Source organism: Callospermophilus lateralis, chromosome 7 (genome assembly GCF_048772815.1).
Source record: "Callospermophilus lateralis isolate mCalLat2 chromosome 7, mCalLat2.hap1, whole genome shotgun sequence".
NCBI classification, from domain to species: Eukaryota; Metazoa; Chordata; class Mammalia; order Rodentia; family Sciuridae; genus Callospermophilus; species Callospermophilus lateralis.
In genome coordinates, this window is record NC_135311.1 from 94406282 (window position 1) to 94420587 (window position 14306).

The 14306-nt window shown below is 30.9% G+C and overlaps 1 protein-coding gene across 5 annotated transcripts in view; it reads left to right on the plus strand.

Annotated features, from left to right (window-relative positions):
* Dock7 (dedicator of cytokinesis 7) overlaps positions 1-14306 on the plus strand; it is a 210206-nt gene that overhangs the window by 137488 nt on the left and 58412 nt on the right. For 3 of the 5 annotated variants that reach the window (XM_076860266.1, XM_076860264.1, XM_076860265.1), the window contains 3 exons: positions 9128-9310; positions 9410-9545; positions 12434-12530. In XM_076860266.1, the coding sequence (XP_076716381.1) occupies positions 9128-9310; positions 9410-9545; positions 12434-12530 (416 nt within the window). Of the gene's footprint in view, positions 1-9127; positions 9311-9409; positions 9573-12433; positions 12531-14306 lie in introns of all 5 variants that reach the window. The other 2 variants (XM_076860262.1, XM_076860263.1) reach the window with 1 other exon arrangement.

The following is a 14306-nucleotide window of genomic DNA, read 5'->3' on the forward strand; positions in this document are numbered from 1 at the left end:
TTTAATTTGCAAAACTTTTGTCTCCATGAATTATCTTTTCACTTTCTTAATGGTGTTGTTTGAAGTGCAGAAGTTTTGAGACTGTTTGTTTGTTTGCAGAAATTTATTAAAATTGATAAGATGTGGGGCTAGTGTTGTGGCTCAGTGGTAGAGTGCTTGTCTCTCATGTGTGAGGCACTGGGTTTGATCCTCAGCACCACGTAAAAATAAACAAATAAAAATAAAGGTATTGTATCCATCTACAACTTAAAAAAAAATTTAAAAGACATTGATAAGATGTTTAGTCTTCTATCTCATGAATGTCCACCTAGCTGCCTGTCAGAGGGCAAGCTGCATGCTTTCTGATGCCGCAAAAGTCCTTAAAATTTTCAAGATAACAAACCTAACTGTACTTCTATAAATGTGAAATCTATTGTTTTCATTTTATTTATTTGTTCTAATTAGTTATACATGACAGCAGAATGCATTTTGACCCATTCTACACAAATGGAGCCAACTTCTCATTCTTGTGGCCATACAATGCAGAATCACCCCGGTCGTGCAGTCATACATGTACATAGGGAATAATGTCCGATCATTCCACTATCCTTCCCACCCCTTCTAAATGTGAACTCTTTTTTTAAATAAGTTTTTTAAAAACATTTTTCTATGTTAATCTTAGTGGGTTTTTTATCACTTTTATTTTATTTATTTATTTTTATTTGGTGCTGAGAATCAAACCCAAGGCCTTGCACATACAAGGCAAGTTCTCTACCGCTGAGCCATAATCCCAACCCCTAAATGTGAATGCTTAAATCTTAAAACTAACAAACTGTATAATATAAGATACTTACAGAAAAGTCATTATATAGTAATCTAAATACCCAAACATTTTCTGTGGGACAATAAAAGGCTTACTTCCTTTTAAACAAATAAACAAGATTGTTGTAGCCAGATATATTCAAGTACAAAAGTTTTTAATTTTAGTGAATTCAGTTTATTAGTTTTTTTTTTTGTCAATTGTGTTTTTGGTGATTTTTTTATATACAATAGAAAGCTATAAAGTGCATGTACAAAATCTAATAATAGAAAAAGCAGCAGTGTACTCAATGGTTATCCTAAGAAATAAAATGCCATGAATACCTTTGAAGTTCCCAGTCTGTTGTCCTTAATTACATTCTTCCTTTCTCTCAAAATGACCACTATTCTCCATTTTATTGACCGTACTTTTCATTTTTTACATGTCTAACTATGAAAAGTAAACGAAACAAAAATGAGCAAGTTTTCAAAACATCAGAAAACAACTTTGTAATACCACTGTGGACAAAAAAAGAGAACATTGGCTATCTTTCAGAAATCTTTGGTATGCTCTTTTCCAACCACAGCTTTCCCTCCCAAGTCATCCACTATCCTGACTAATGAAATAATGGCTTGATTTGCTTATGGTTTTGTTAAGTTTGAATTCTTAAATATCATAGTTTAGATTTACATTATGTTTTTAATATTTATCCATGTTATAAGTTATAGCTATATTTCACTGATTTTAATTTCTGTATAATATTTCATTTTCTGAGATAATTTTGTTTATTTATCCATTCCTAGATAAGTAGGTGATTTGGGGTTATTATAAATAGCAATCTTATAGGTTTTCTTTTATATATCATTTATGCATATATACATATTTATTTAGGGTATTCTCTAGGACTGGAATTTGTTGATTTGATAGAGTGATTAGACTCTAGTATCTTCATCTATACCAGATTATGCCCAACTATTTTTCAAAGGGTTTGTTTCAATTTATACTTGCAGTGTAAGGTCCTATTACTTTACATATTCATCAGTACTTAGAATTGTCAGACTTTGGTTTTTGCCAGTATGGTAATTTATAGTTGTATCTCATTTTAGCTTTCCTTTCCTCAGTGGTTTATAGAATATGCACTTTTGCATGGGTATGTTGGCCTTTTAGATTTTCTCTTTTGAAGTATCTAGAAGTTTTTTTTCCCCATTTTCTGTTGAGTTGTCTGCTTCTTTATAGGAATTTGTAGGAGTATATGTACATATTCTTGATCAAGTCCATTTTCAAGTATAAGTGGTTCAAATAGTTATTCTCCAAGACTGTTATCATACTCTAAATTGTGAATTTGGAGATTAGAACATCTAATTTAAAAAATTTTTTAAATTTCCCAAATTATTTTCTGTCCCTTATTTAGGAAATTTGGGGGCATTGGTAGAGTACTTGCCTGGTATGTGTGAGGCCCTGCATTCAATCCCTAGCACCATCCAAAAAAAAAAGAAAGGGAAAACATTTTTCTCATTTCAAAATTTTGAAGGTATTCTGTTGGATTATTTTTTAAATGCTTTTTTTTTATTCTTCCTTTAACATATAATTCCAAAATCTATCTGGAATTGACTTTTTAATGTATAATATAATTTGAGGAGTCCAGGTTCAAATATATATTTATTTAGCATATTATACTAAATACTCTCATACCATTTATTGAAAGAATATTTTCCCATTCACCTTTGGAAAAAAAAAAAAAAGGAACGTTTTCCTTATTGCTCTGAAGTACTGCCCCTATATAGTTTAGAGTGTAGAAAACTCCTTAAACATTAAAGAAAAAATTATTCTTGGCTGATTTTTTACCCTCTGTTTTTCTGCACAGATTTTAAAATCAGCTTGTAAAAATTCCACTGAATTAGAATTAACAAAACCCAATGAATTTTGGGGGGATTTTGGTTAATATTATATTGCATTATGGATCAATTTTTGGAGAAAATGGATATTCTTACATATCAAATCTCCTAATTTTGAACATATTAGATTCCCTATTGTTTAGGTTACATTTAATATCTGTGAATACATAAATTTATGATTTCCACCTCAGAGACTCAGCCCATCTTTTATATTTTATAGATTTATATTGGTCCTTGATCTTCTTTTAATGGTCATCTTTTGAAAAAACATAATCTGTCATCTTTTTTAAAAAAATTCTATTCTAACTTTTGATTGCTTTTATGTTGAAACAATACTGATTTTTATACAGTGATTTTTGTTTACATCAGAATTGCTAAGCTACTAATATGTTAATAAAATTTTTCTATTTATACCATCATATTATCTAAGAATAATGGCAATTTAGTTTCTTCCTTTCAGACTTTTTCATAATTTATTGTACTGACTAGGACATACAGTACAATATTTAATAGAAATTGTAGTAGTTGGCATCCCTAAAAGGAAAGCTTTTAACATTTCATTCTTAAATATATGTTCCATAAGTGTGTATTTTTAATATACCCTCTATTGTATTATGGAAATTCCCTTCTGTCTCTAGTTCATGAAGAGTTTATTTTTTGCTTTGTCCTTTGCAGTGCTGGGGATCAAACCAGGGCCTCATAACATAGTAGGCAATGCTCTGTCACTGAGCTCTACCCATAGCCCAGAGCTTTATTTTTCAATCTTCAATAGTCATTGAATTTTATCAAAAATTTTTATTTTATGTGTTGACATGCTTATTTATTTTGCATTTAATCTTTTAATGTGGTCTGCTTGTCTTTCTATTATTAAGCCAACCTTGAAATCCTGAATTAAATTCAGCTTTTTCATGGTTGTATATTAGTATATTTGGCTTGCTGGTATTTTATTTAGGATTTATATATTTATGTTTATAAGTAAGATTGCCTGTAACTTTTCTTTCTCATAATGTTCTTTTAAAATTTGAACTCAAAGTTAGGTTAACCAATTAAAATGAGCTAGAGTTTCCTCTTTTTACTCTGTTCTTTGCAAGTACTTGTTTAAGATTAGAATTATTTCTTCCTGAAATATTTGGAGAACTTGTGGGAGAAACCATCTGTGCCTGTAGTTTTTTGAAAGTTTTTAAATTATGATTTAATTTCTTTCACAACTATAAGACTGTTCAAGTTTCCTGTCTCCTTATACTAGTTTTTGTAAATTTTATTCTAATGGAAAAATTATTCAAATTTCTTAGCATATAAAGTTGTTCTAAATATCTTGTATGGTATTTACTGTCCATACCATCTGTAGTAGATGTAAATAAACCCTTTCATTTCTGTGACTAGTTTTTCGTACCTTTCTTATCTTAATCATCTCTTCAGAAATTTGGAGTGTATCTTTAGTACCAGTTTGGGGATGTTCTTGATCCTCTCTTTTGAATTGTTTATTATGTTTTTAAATTTCTAGTTGTAAAAATTGGTGATTTTTGGCCTAATTGGATTCTCAAAGAGGACTTAACTTAATGTGTGGTTTTAATTAGTTTGTTATGTTTTGGGCAATTGATTTTATGTATAATACATGGTTAATTTTTAAAAATATATCAAAATGGACGAATGTTCTTCAATTTTTAATCACAGTTTTCTGTATATTTCTGTTACTCCCCATTTCAATCTTCTTAGCCTTTTTTGAGTTTTGTCTGCTATTCTAATACCCCATTACAATTTCAGTTCAGTCATTTCTCCTTGTTCCATCAGATTTTTGTTTCTTTTGTGGCCTGATTATGAGGTATTCAAAAATTTAAATTATTGTATATTTTCGGTGAATTGTACCTTTTTTCAACATGTATAATGCTTTTTAAAAAAGTATAGTTAATCTTGGTTTCTTTTGCCTAGTGTTTATAAATGTCGTAAGTTTTTTTATCCTTATTCTTTCAATATACTTGTATCATATGTAAAATGTATCTTATAAATAGCATAGTTAGATTTTGTCTTATATTTTTAAAAATGTGGCCTGGTAATCATTCCCTTTCACTAAAGTTTTTAATTATTATATTTAGTATAATTAAATTTAATGCACTTAGCTTTTTCTTTTTAATTTATATTGTTTCACCTATTATGGTTTTTTGTCTCATTTATGGACTTCTATTGGATTTTTTCCCTCATTTTCTCCCCATGCCACCTGCTTCTCCCTACTCATTTGAAAGTTATACAATCTGTGTCTTTTCTTTTTGTGATTACATTATAAATCATGTTATTCTTTTAAATTACCAAATATAATATTAATCGTATCTTTATTTTCCCATTAGTGAAAAGAAGGATCTTAGAACAGGTTGACTCTACTTACCTCTCTCCCAATTTAAAATAATTTTCATGCATTTTTATTTATAAATATCATTATAGTTCTCATGGAAGTATTATTAAAATTATCATTATCACTACGGCTATATAGAGCCAGTTATTATTTATATTTGCATGTGTGTTCACCATGTTTTTTGTTCTTTGTTCTTTTATGAATTCCTGATCTTCTATATGAGATCATTTTTCCTCATTGTGAAATATATCCTTTAGAATTTTCTATGCTGTGGGTTTGCCTGTGATAAACTATCTCGGTGCTTATTAGAAATATGGTTTTATTTGACTTTCATTTTTTAGATTAAAAAATAGAATCTGAGTATTCTAGTTTATTTATGCAAGCTGAGAACATTGCTTCCACTGTCTTCCCATTTCCATTGCTGCTGTTGATAAGTCAGCTGTGACCTAACTTGCCTCCTTGAAGATAATCTGTTTTTTCTGTTGCTGCTTTATGATATTCTTCTAAGAATGGTTTTCTGTGAATTCACTGTGTTGAATTGTTTAATTTCTTATATTTATCCTGATTTGTACTTTATGAGTTTATTTTTTTAATCTGATTCAAATTTTTTTTTCAGTTCTTTAAAATTCTCAGCTACTAACTGTCTAAATTTAATGGCCTCTTCTCCATTCTGTTTCTCCTCTCTTTGTATTCCAGTCATATGCTAATCCTTTTTATCATATTCTCTTTGTCTTTCTCTTCTTCTGTATAATCCATCTTTTTGCTTAATCTATATTCTAGTTAAATAATTCTTTTCTTTACTATACCTGATATTACATTAAACCAAAACATTGAGGTCTTAATATGGTTATTGTGTAAATTTTTCTCAGTTTTCTAAGTTCTGTTTGTTTCTTCTGTCCCCCTCACCCCCCAAAAAATCTTTTTATACTTTCAAGCTTGATTATTTTTAGTTAGATGAGGGTTTGATTTACCGTGTTCAGCATTGTCCAAAACAGAAGTCCCTCCTTGTTTTTCTTTATAGTTTTGCCACCTTTTTTTATTTTCTCTTTTGGTCTGTTTTCTGTTAGAATGAAACATGTGAAATGAGTAATTTAGAAAGGAAAGAGGTTTATTTAGCTCACAGTTTTGGAGACTGAAGATCCAAGATCAGGCAGCTCTTATCAGTTTCAGCTCTGGTGAAGACCATCTTGGCTAAGGTACCACTTGGCACATATCATTATGGCAGAGGTCTTTGGAGAGGGAGAGAACACATGGTGAGGCAGGAAGTTAGAGAGACCAGAGAGGGATCAGTAATGATTTCCTCTAGGCTCCGAGTCTTAAAGGTCCCATCAATTTTTAACGTTGCCACATTGAAGATCAGGCTTCCAACACATGAACCTTTGAGGTAATGTTTTTAGTAATATACCAAAATAATATTTTGTTCACCTTTACATGATTTTTATCCTTTTTATGACTATATACTATGAATAATTCTATGACTTAATTTCTTATCACTATATGAGAGGCATTCATGTTGATATATACCACTGCAGTTTGTAATCTATTATATGAAAGTATTATACATTATATATTCTATCTCAAAGGAAGTTTATGGTGTTTGCACTTTTTGACTATTACAAACAACGATATCAAAAGGTTTCACTAGGGTGTGTACCCAGGAGTGGAATCATAGTGTATTCCTTCTAAAATTTGAAGTTTTTGCCTTTTGCATTTAATTTTCTTCTTTATCTGGAATTTAGTTTTGATAGAATGGTGCAAGGTCAGAATCCACTTTTTTTTTTTTCCCACCAGGGAAATCATTTATCTCAATATTATTAAACTGTTCATTCTTTCACCACGGATCCACAGTTTTAGCTTTGTCATAGATCATATTTTCAAATATGCATAGGACATTCTTTTTGTTCTCTGTTAGATTATTTGTCTGTCCATATGCCAAAATCACTGACCTTATCATTCTCATTTTAGCAGCATTCCTATCTGGTAGAGCAAATTTATCTCCCCTACCCGCTATCATTCCACCTGGTTCTTTTTCCAAAGTGACTTACATATTATTGGCTTCTGCTCTTCCCCTTAAGATTTAAAAAAAAAAATTTTTTTTAGTTATAGATGGACACAATGCCTTTATTTTATTTATTTATTTTTATGTGGTGCTGAGGATCACACCCAGTGCTTCACACATGCTAGGCGAGTACTCTACCACTGAGCCACAATCCCAGCCCTCCCCTGTTAAATTTTAAAAATCAGTTTATCAGATTTCCTGACTGGGGTTTTGATTAGGATTGCATTGATCCTATAGAAATTTTAGAAAAAACTGACATTGTTACAATATTGAGTTTTTTCGTTTCTTTAACTTCCTTTCAATTTTGTCACAATGTTGTTGGCAGTTTATATGGGGTATAAGAAATGTCAATGTGTGCCTGTTGGTAAAGTTCAGAATAATTTTTCAGTTGCATTTCTAAATAGTAGGTACTTGAAAATTCAGTGCATTGTTGCATATCTGAAAGTTTATTTATAAAAGGTATCTACTATTAAAAAATGAATATTTTCTTATGAGAAAGATTGTAGATTTTGGATGAGATTCAAAGTTATTTGTACCTAGATCAGTTATTTGTACCTAGATCAGGAAGCACAGCATAGTGGTTAAGTTAATTTATGTAGGTGAATTCACTTATATGTGCTTGAATACATGAAAGAGAGTAGACATAGTGAATAAGAGCTTGGACTCTAGAGCCACATTTTCTGCATTTGAATACCAGTCTCACTGTTGATTACATAACACTCCTGAAGGCTCAGTTTTCTTGCTGTAAGATGGGATAATAATATTTTTCTCTGATAATAATATTTTTCTACTACTGTAAGGGATAAGTAAATTACTATGTATAAAGTGTTTACTATATTACCTAAAGCCAAAGTAAGTATTATGAAAGTATTAGCTGCTACCATTATCATGCAGAGTCGAGAGAAGATCTGGAAGGTAGTTAAAATCATGACCCTGCCATTTAAGTATGTTCAGTTTTCCAAGGTCTTTCCTCTCAACATCCCTTTCATTGATTTCCCATTATTATTTAGTATATTTATCAACCAAATATTAGAACGTGATATAAAGATGAGGAGTGTAGACTTTGGAATCTGGTTAACTAAAATCTTACTTTTTGTGGTTTGTGATTTAGGGCAAATTATTTAACCAGTAGCCTTCAGTTTTCTTACCTGTAAACCAGAAATGAGAAGTTATTATTATAAAGATTATTGTGAGTTATATAAGAAAAAGTGATAGCATAGTGTCTAGCACATTTCAATTTTTTATTTTTATCATTTTCATTGTCATTTTATATTATCTGTAAAATTGATACAACTTGCTTGTTAATATAATTGTGGAAGTAAATTAATGTTTGTGGAGTGCTTAGTAAGTTTTGCGGTTAATGTTACTGTAAATGTTCTTATTTTTAGTATTTCACATTCCATATACTGTTGCAGATTAAACATTGAATATAGCATTTCAACTTTATCTGCCATGAGTAAAAAATAGCATTTTACTTTGGTACACTCTAAGACTTTTCCCCTTTATGTCAATGGTCCTAGATAACAGTGGTCTTCTAACCTTCACGAATATGATTTTGTTATGACTTTCTATTCTTAACATCTCTTGCTTAATCCAAGTAAGTTGCTTTTTTCTTTTATTTTCATCATGCCTGCTATTTCATGATATCTTCTTTTAGTTTTTAATAATCAACATTTTCCCTTTATGTCTTCTATTATAACATTTTAAAAATTCCCTGCTGACAGTCTTGCCAGTGACTAAAACAAACTTTTAATGCCAGGAAAAGTTCATTAAACTTCAATACTTAACTTTAAAGTTCAGTATGATTGTTTTATGTGTTATCTAAATCAAATGGATCTTTTAAAATCTCTTGTTTTTAAGCAATTTTTGTTTTACTATTTTTAGAAGAAAACAATTGACAACCAAAAGGATAAGAAATGGTCATTGGTCTGTCAATATCATTCTACTTCTCTTTGTTTTACTATTTTTAGAAGAAAACAATTGACAACCAAAAGGATAAGAAATGGTCATTGGTCTGTCAATATCATTCTACTTCTCTTTGTTTTCAGAGTGGCAGGCAACATACTACCTTTTCTGCAGAATCAAGTCGGAGCCTTTTGATCTGTCTACTTTGGGTTCTCAAGAATGCAGATGAAACAGTTCTACAAAAGTGGTTTACAGACCTCTCCGTCCTGCAGCTGAACCGGCTATTAGACTTGCTTTATCTCTGTGTATCTTGTTTTGAGTACAAAGTAAGTGGTGATTATACCATTGCAGACAACAAGAAAGGAAAAATAATGTGGTAAAGAAAGAAGAAATTTTTCTCAATACCTTTTCTTTTCAATGTTTAGGGGAAAAAGGTGTTTGAAAGAATGAATAGTTTGACCTTTAAGAAATCAAAAGATATGAGAGCAAAGCTTGAAGAAGCTATTCTTGGGAGTATAGGTGCAAGGCAAGAAATGGTGCGCCGAAGCCGAGGACAGCTTGGTATGTACCCAGTATCTTCTCCTTCTGGTGAGGGTTATTTTCATTTCTTTTAATTACATATTATAATCATCTTGTTTGAAGTCACCAATGATAATCCTATGCTTTCTTAAAGATCATTTTAAATGTAATTTTGAATTAACATGGGTAATTATTTTTCTGTAGGAATTCAAGTTAGAATCCTGATTTACAGAGTGTAAACATAATTTCCAGTTTGCTCTGGCTTATCTCAGTTTATGCCTGTTGCCCTTGTGTGATTATTATTATATCGTTTCCACTCCTTGTTAAAATTGACTCTTCTTTTTTAAGTAGTTTTAGATTCACAATAAAATTGAACATAAGGTACAGAGATTTCCCATATACCCTCTGTCAAGGCACATGCATAGCTTCCCCCATTATCAGCACCCCCACCTGAGTGGCACAGTTGTTACAGTTAGTGAATCTACATTGACACATCATCATCCAGAATCCATAATTTACATTAGGGTTCCTTCTATGCCACATCCCTTCTTACTGTTAGAAAGTGTTCTAGTTTTCACAGTGCATTAAAATACCCTGTTTTGAAGGCAAAAATATTGCCCATCAAGGAGAAAATACAATTTAGTAGCATTCCAAGTCTATTTCTAATCCCAGATCTGCTACCTATTAGCGTATATCTTTGTCCATGTCACTTAATCCCCATCTTCCTTCATCTCCTTGTGATTGTTTTGAGAATGTAGAAGGTGCAACTAACTGACTAACTAACTACAGTAATAAAGAATTCTTTCTGTTTTGTTTATTTATTGAACAGAAACTTATTGAGCTCTCAATATGTGCCAGACATTTTATCAATGTGGGCATAAAATACTGTACAACTAACTAACTAACTGGTGTAACTAATTGATCTTACCACCTTTGTAGTGATCATATATGTGTAAACATTTTGTAAATTCTGAAGTGATATACAAATAATAATATTGTTTTGTTAAGAGTTCCTGAATGTCAGGGGCATGGCCTAGTCATCTATGTACATAACACATGCTAGCATCACAGAATATATTTGTAAACATAAAACATGAATGCTTATTTCAATTAATATCTTGTAATTGTAGTTTGCAGGCAGGATATTAGCGTAGTGATCATTTATTTAAGTAGCTTTTGTATGCTGTGTGTGTTTGGAATTTAATAATGACTAAGACACAGTCTTTGCCTACGAAGGAATTGATAGAGCATCATTTTTTCACTTGAGTTATATATAGTAACAGTGGACCTTTGAGGGTTTTTTTAAACTTATTTTTTCTGTATTACACTCTAAAAGTGTATGAAAATTTATATTTACTTAGGTCATTTAACTATTATCAAAACCCAGTGAATAGTTTTATTTTCTTAACCCAAATAACTTGCCTGAGGTCATAAAACTAAGTAACAGAAGCAGAATCTTTTGGTTTCCAATTAGTATTCTTTGTGTTTACCACCCCTCTTTTTTAAGGTGTATTTTTCTAGAGATTGGGACTATTAACTCTTATCTTATATTGTTTTTTTTTTTTTTTTAAACCTGTGGGCCTGAGTACAACTACTATTGTTTGAATGTAAAAATTAAAGTTTTTCTTGTGTTAAAAAAATAAAGCTTTTATTTTTCTTATTTACCTTTGGACATCTAAACTATGTCACCTAAGGAAGAGAGAGATAATTTCTTGGGGGAAAAAGAAAATGATAGAAATGTAAATAGATTACATGCATTTATTTTTCTAGCTACCTTATTATAAGCATGTATTTTGTTTTCTTTTACAAAATTTCTCAAAGATAGAGATTTTTAAATAAAAAGGGAAAAGAAGGGAAGAAAGGAAAGGGAAGAAAATAGGAAAGTGCATAGACTTTTATCATTTGGCAAATGGTAATTGTTTTTTTTTATTTTTTAAATTTCAGTTTGAACTATGAATTTTCACTTTGATTAATCTTCCATCCTCTCAACCAATTTAAAGTATCTTTTTCAAAAAAGATCATTAATGTTCTGGTTGAAAGCTTAAAATCATACTGATTCCTTTAAAGTATGTTGTATATTTCTCCACAATTCACAATGCCTTCTCCACTTCTGATGGATTTTTATGAATAATTTGTACTATCCCTTAAAAGAGCCCATAATATTCTAGTCTTCCTTCAAATCTAGAAACCTCTCCAGAGAACGCCCCCCACCCCTCCTCTTTTCCCGCCTTATGTAGACCAAGGGAAGTAATAAAGAATTCTTTCTGTTTTGTTTATTTATTGAACAGAAACTTATTGAGCATTCAATATGTGCCAGACACTTTATCAACATGGGCATAAAATGCTGTACAAAATAGATATCATTTCTGTTCTTAAGTATCTTATATTGTTGTAGTTATACGTGCTATGGAAAGGAATAAAACAAATAAGAGAAAGGAAGTGTTGGAGAGTAGCGGGAGACTTTTCTGAAAAAATGATGAATGATTTGTGAAAATTCTGAGAAAAGCAATCAGGTAAAAGGAACAACAGCTGTTATTGAGGTCCTAAATCAGGAGTACATGAGACTATACATGCTAATAGGGAATAGGAAAGAAAGCAAGAAAACTGTAATGAGGCAAGTGAGGGGAAGTGGTAGGAAGAAAGATCCTATCATGCAAAGTCTCGGGGGAGAAGCATTGTTAGAACCTTTGTTTATTTAAAAGAGTGATTTTTAAAAGAAATATCCCATGTAGAAAACATTTCTTTTGTAACTATTTTGAAGGTGTCAAATAAAAAACATCATTGTTGGAGGTTTTTTCACTTGTACTAAGGATAAAATGGCTATGTACAAAATTAATGACCTGCAGCATTTCTTACATGTTTACAGATATAAGTAGATGTGATTCAACGGAAATATCATTTTTAAATTGGTTTTGAAATTTATTTGACAGAGAGAAGCCCATCTGGAAGTGCCTTTGGAAGTCAAGAAAATCTGAGATGGAGAAAGGATATGACTCATTGGCGTCAAAACACAGAGAAGCTTGACAAGTAATATAACTTTTTCTAATTTATATTTCTTATGGGCTTGTTGAATTTCAAATGGAAGAGGAAAATGATTAATTTTAGTTTTGTGTTTATTAGGCATTCAAATATCAAAAGATAATATATCTAATTTTTAAATTTTAGATTAGAACATATTTAGCGAAATGTGTGATATATTTCAAAATCCATTTCCCCCAACAAATCCAAGGGGAAAGTGCAGTGAGCAGCTATTTTCTGAACAATTTTAGGTGCCACACTAAATTAAAAATTTCAAGTATTGCAAAGAGTTACAAAATGAATATTTGCCCTCTTGGATCTTAGAATAAAATTAAAGAAAGACAAAAATAATGCAGATCTTTTCTTTCTAGCATGCAAGCAAACTAGTGACATCGATTCCACTGCTGAAAATAAGTAGAAATGCACTTAGACTGGACGACCCCCGCCTTTTTAAAAATACATTTATTTTATTTATTTATTTTTTAATGTGGTGCTGGGGACCAAACCCAGGGCCTCATGCATGCAAGGCAAGCACTCTACCACTGAGCTACCACCCAACCCTTTTTACCACCCAGAGGATTGTGATGAGACTTCCCTAGCTGGAAGTCTGGCATAGAGGGGCCTAAATTTTTTTACCTGAGAATTCGTAATTGCTAGTCCTCAATTAGCTTGGCTAACCCAAAAAATAAGCTGACTTACTCATCCAGGTTCCCCCCAGTTTTAGCACTGATCTTCCAAGGCAAAGCAGGAGGGTGGGTCACCCCATTTGTAGCCCAAGCCTCAGAATATTCTCATAAATAAACTTCCAGAAATTTTTTCTTACAGACAGTAAAATCACAAAACACAGGAAACAAGGCGGTGTAAGAGCCTGCAGAGAGAGAAATAACAGTATCAGTATCATATATATATATATATATGAAAGTTTCAAATGATCAGAGACTAAATGTAATATAAATATGTGAGAACTCTTCAGGTTTGAGTGTATTTTCCTCAACTTCTCTGTCTGCCAAGTCCATTTTTCTGGTTGCTTTTCCATGTATTGTTGTTTTCAGAAGTCACAAGCAGCCAGGCATTATTAATGTGTTACTTTTATTTTTTCATTTGTGTAACTTATTCTCTCAGCTTCTCTTCTCTGGTTTGAGAAAGACTTTTTGGGTGTTTTCTTAATTGTTTTTTTTTTTTTTTTTTATTGCTTAAACTGTCTTGTTGTGTTTCTTTATGTAGTCTCACTGGAAATTTTAAGTGTCAACATTAAATATTTTCTTTTCTAATTTAATTCTGATGATGGTTGTATTTTATTTTGTGTTTTATTCGAATGCCTTCTAAACTTGCACTCTGCTACTGAGCTAATATTTTAAATATTAAATATTTAATATTTAAATTAAATATTAGTATTTAATATTTTCCTGAATTTGTAAAACATTAAATTCATGAAGCATTTTCTTTAGTGGTTTAGTGCTAATAGTGAAGACACAAAACAATTACAGACCTAAGAACTTCAAAAAGTTAGCATTTAGTATGTCCTTTTACTTTTGTTTTATGTGTTGTTTATCCACTTTAATACATAGGTTCTATCTGTTGCTACTTAAAAATGTCAACTTTACCCATAAATAATTTTATTGATTTTTAATTTCCATTAAGTGGTATTTATATAAATGTTAGTATTCAAGTAAACCACTTTGTTGCATCAAATGACTTTCATTTTCCTTATTTGCTTTTTCCACTTTATTGAGTAATAATTAAAATAAGCATACTTACAGTGTACCACATTATGTTTTGATATAT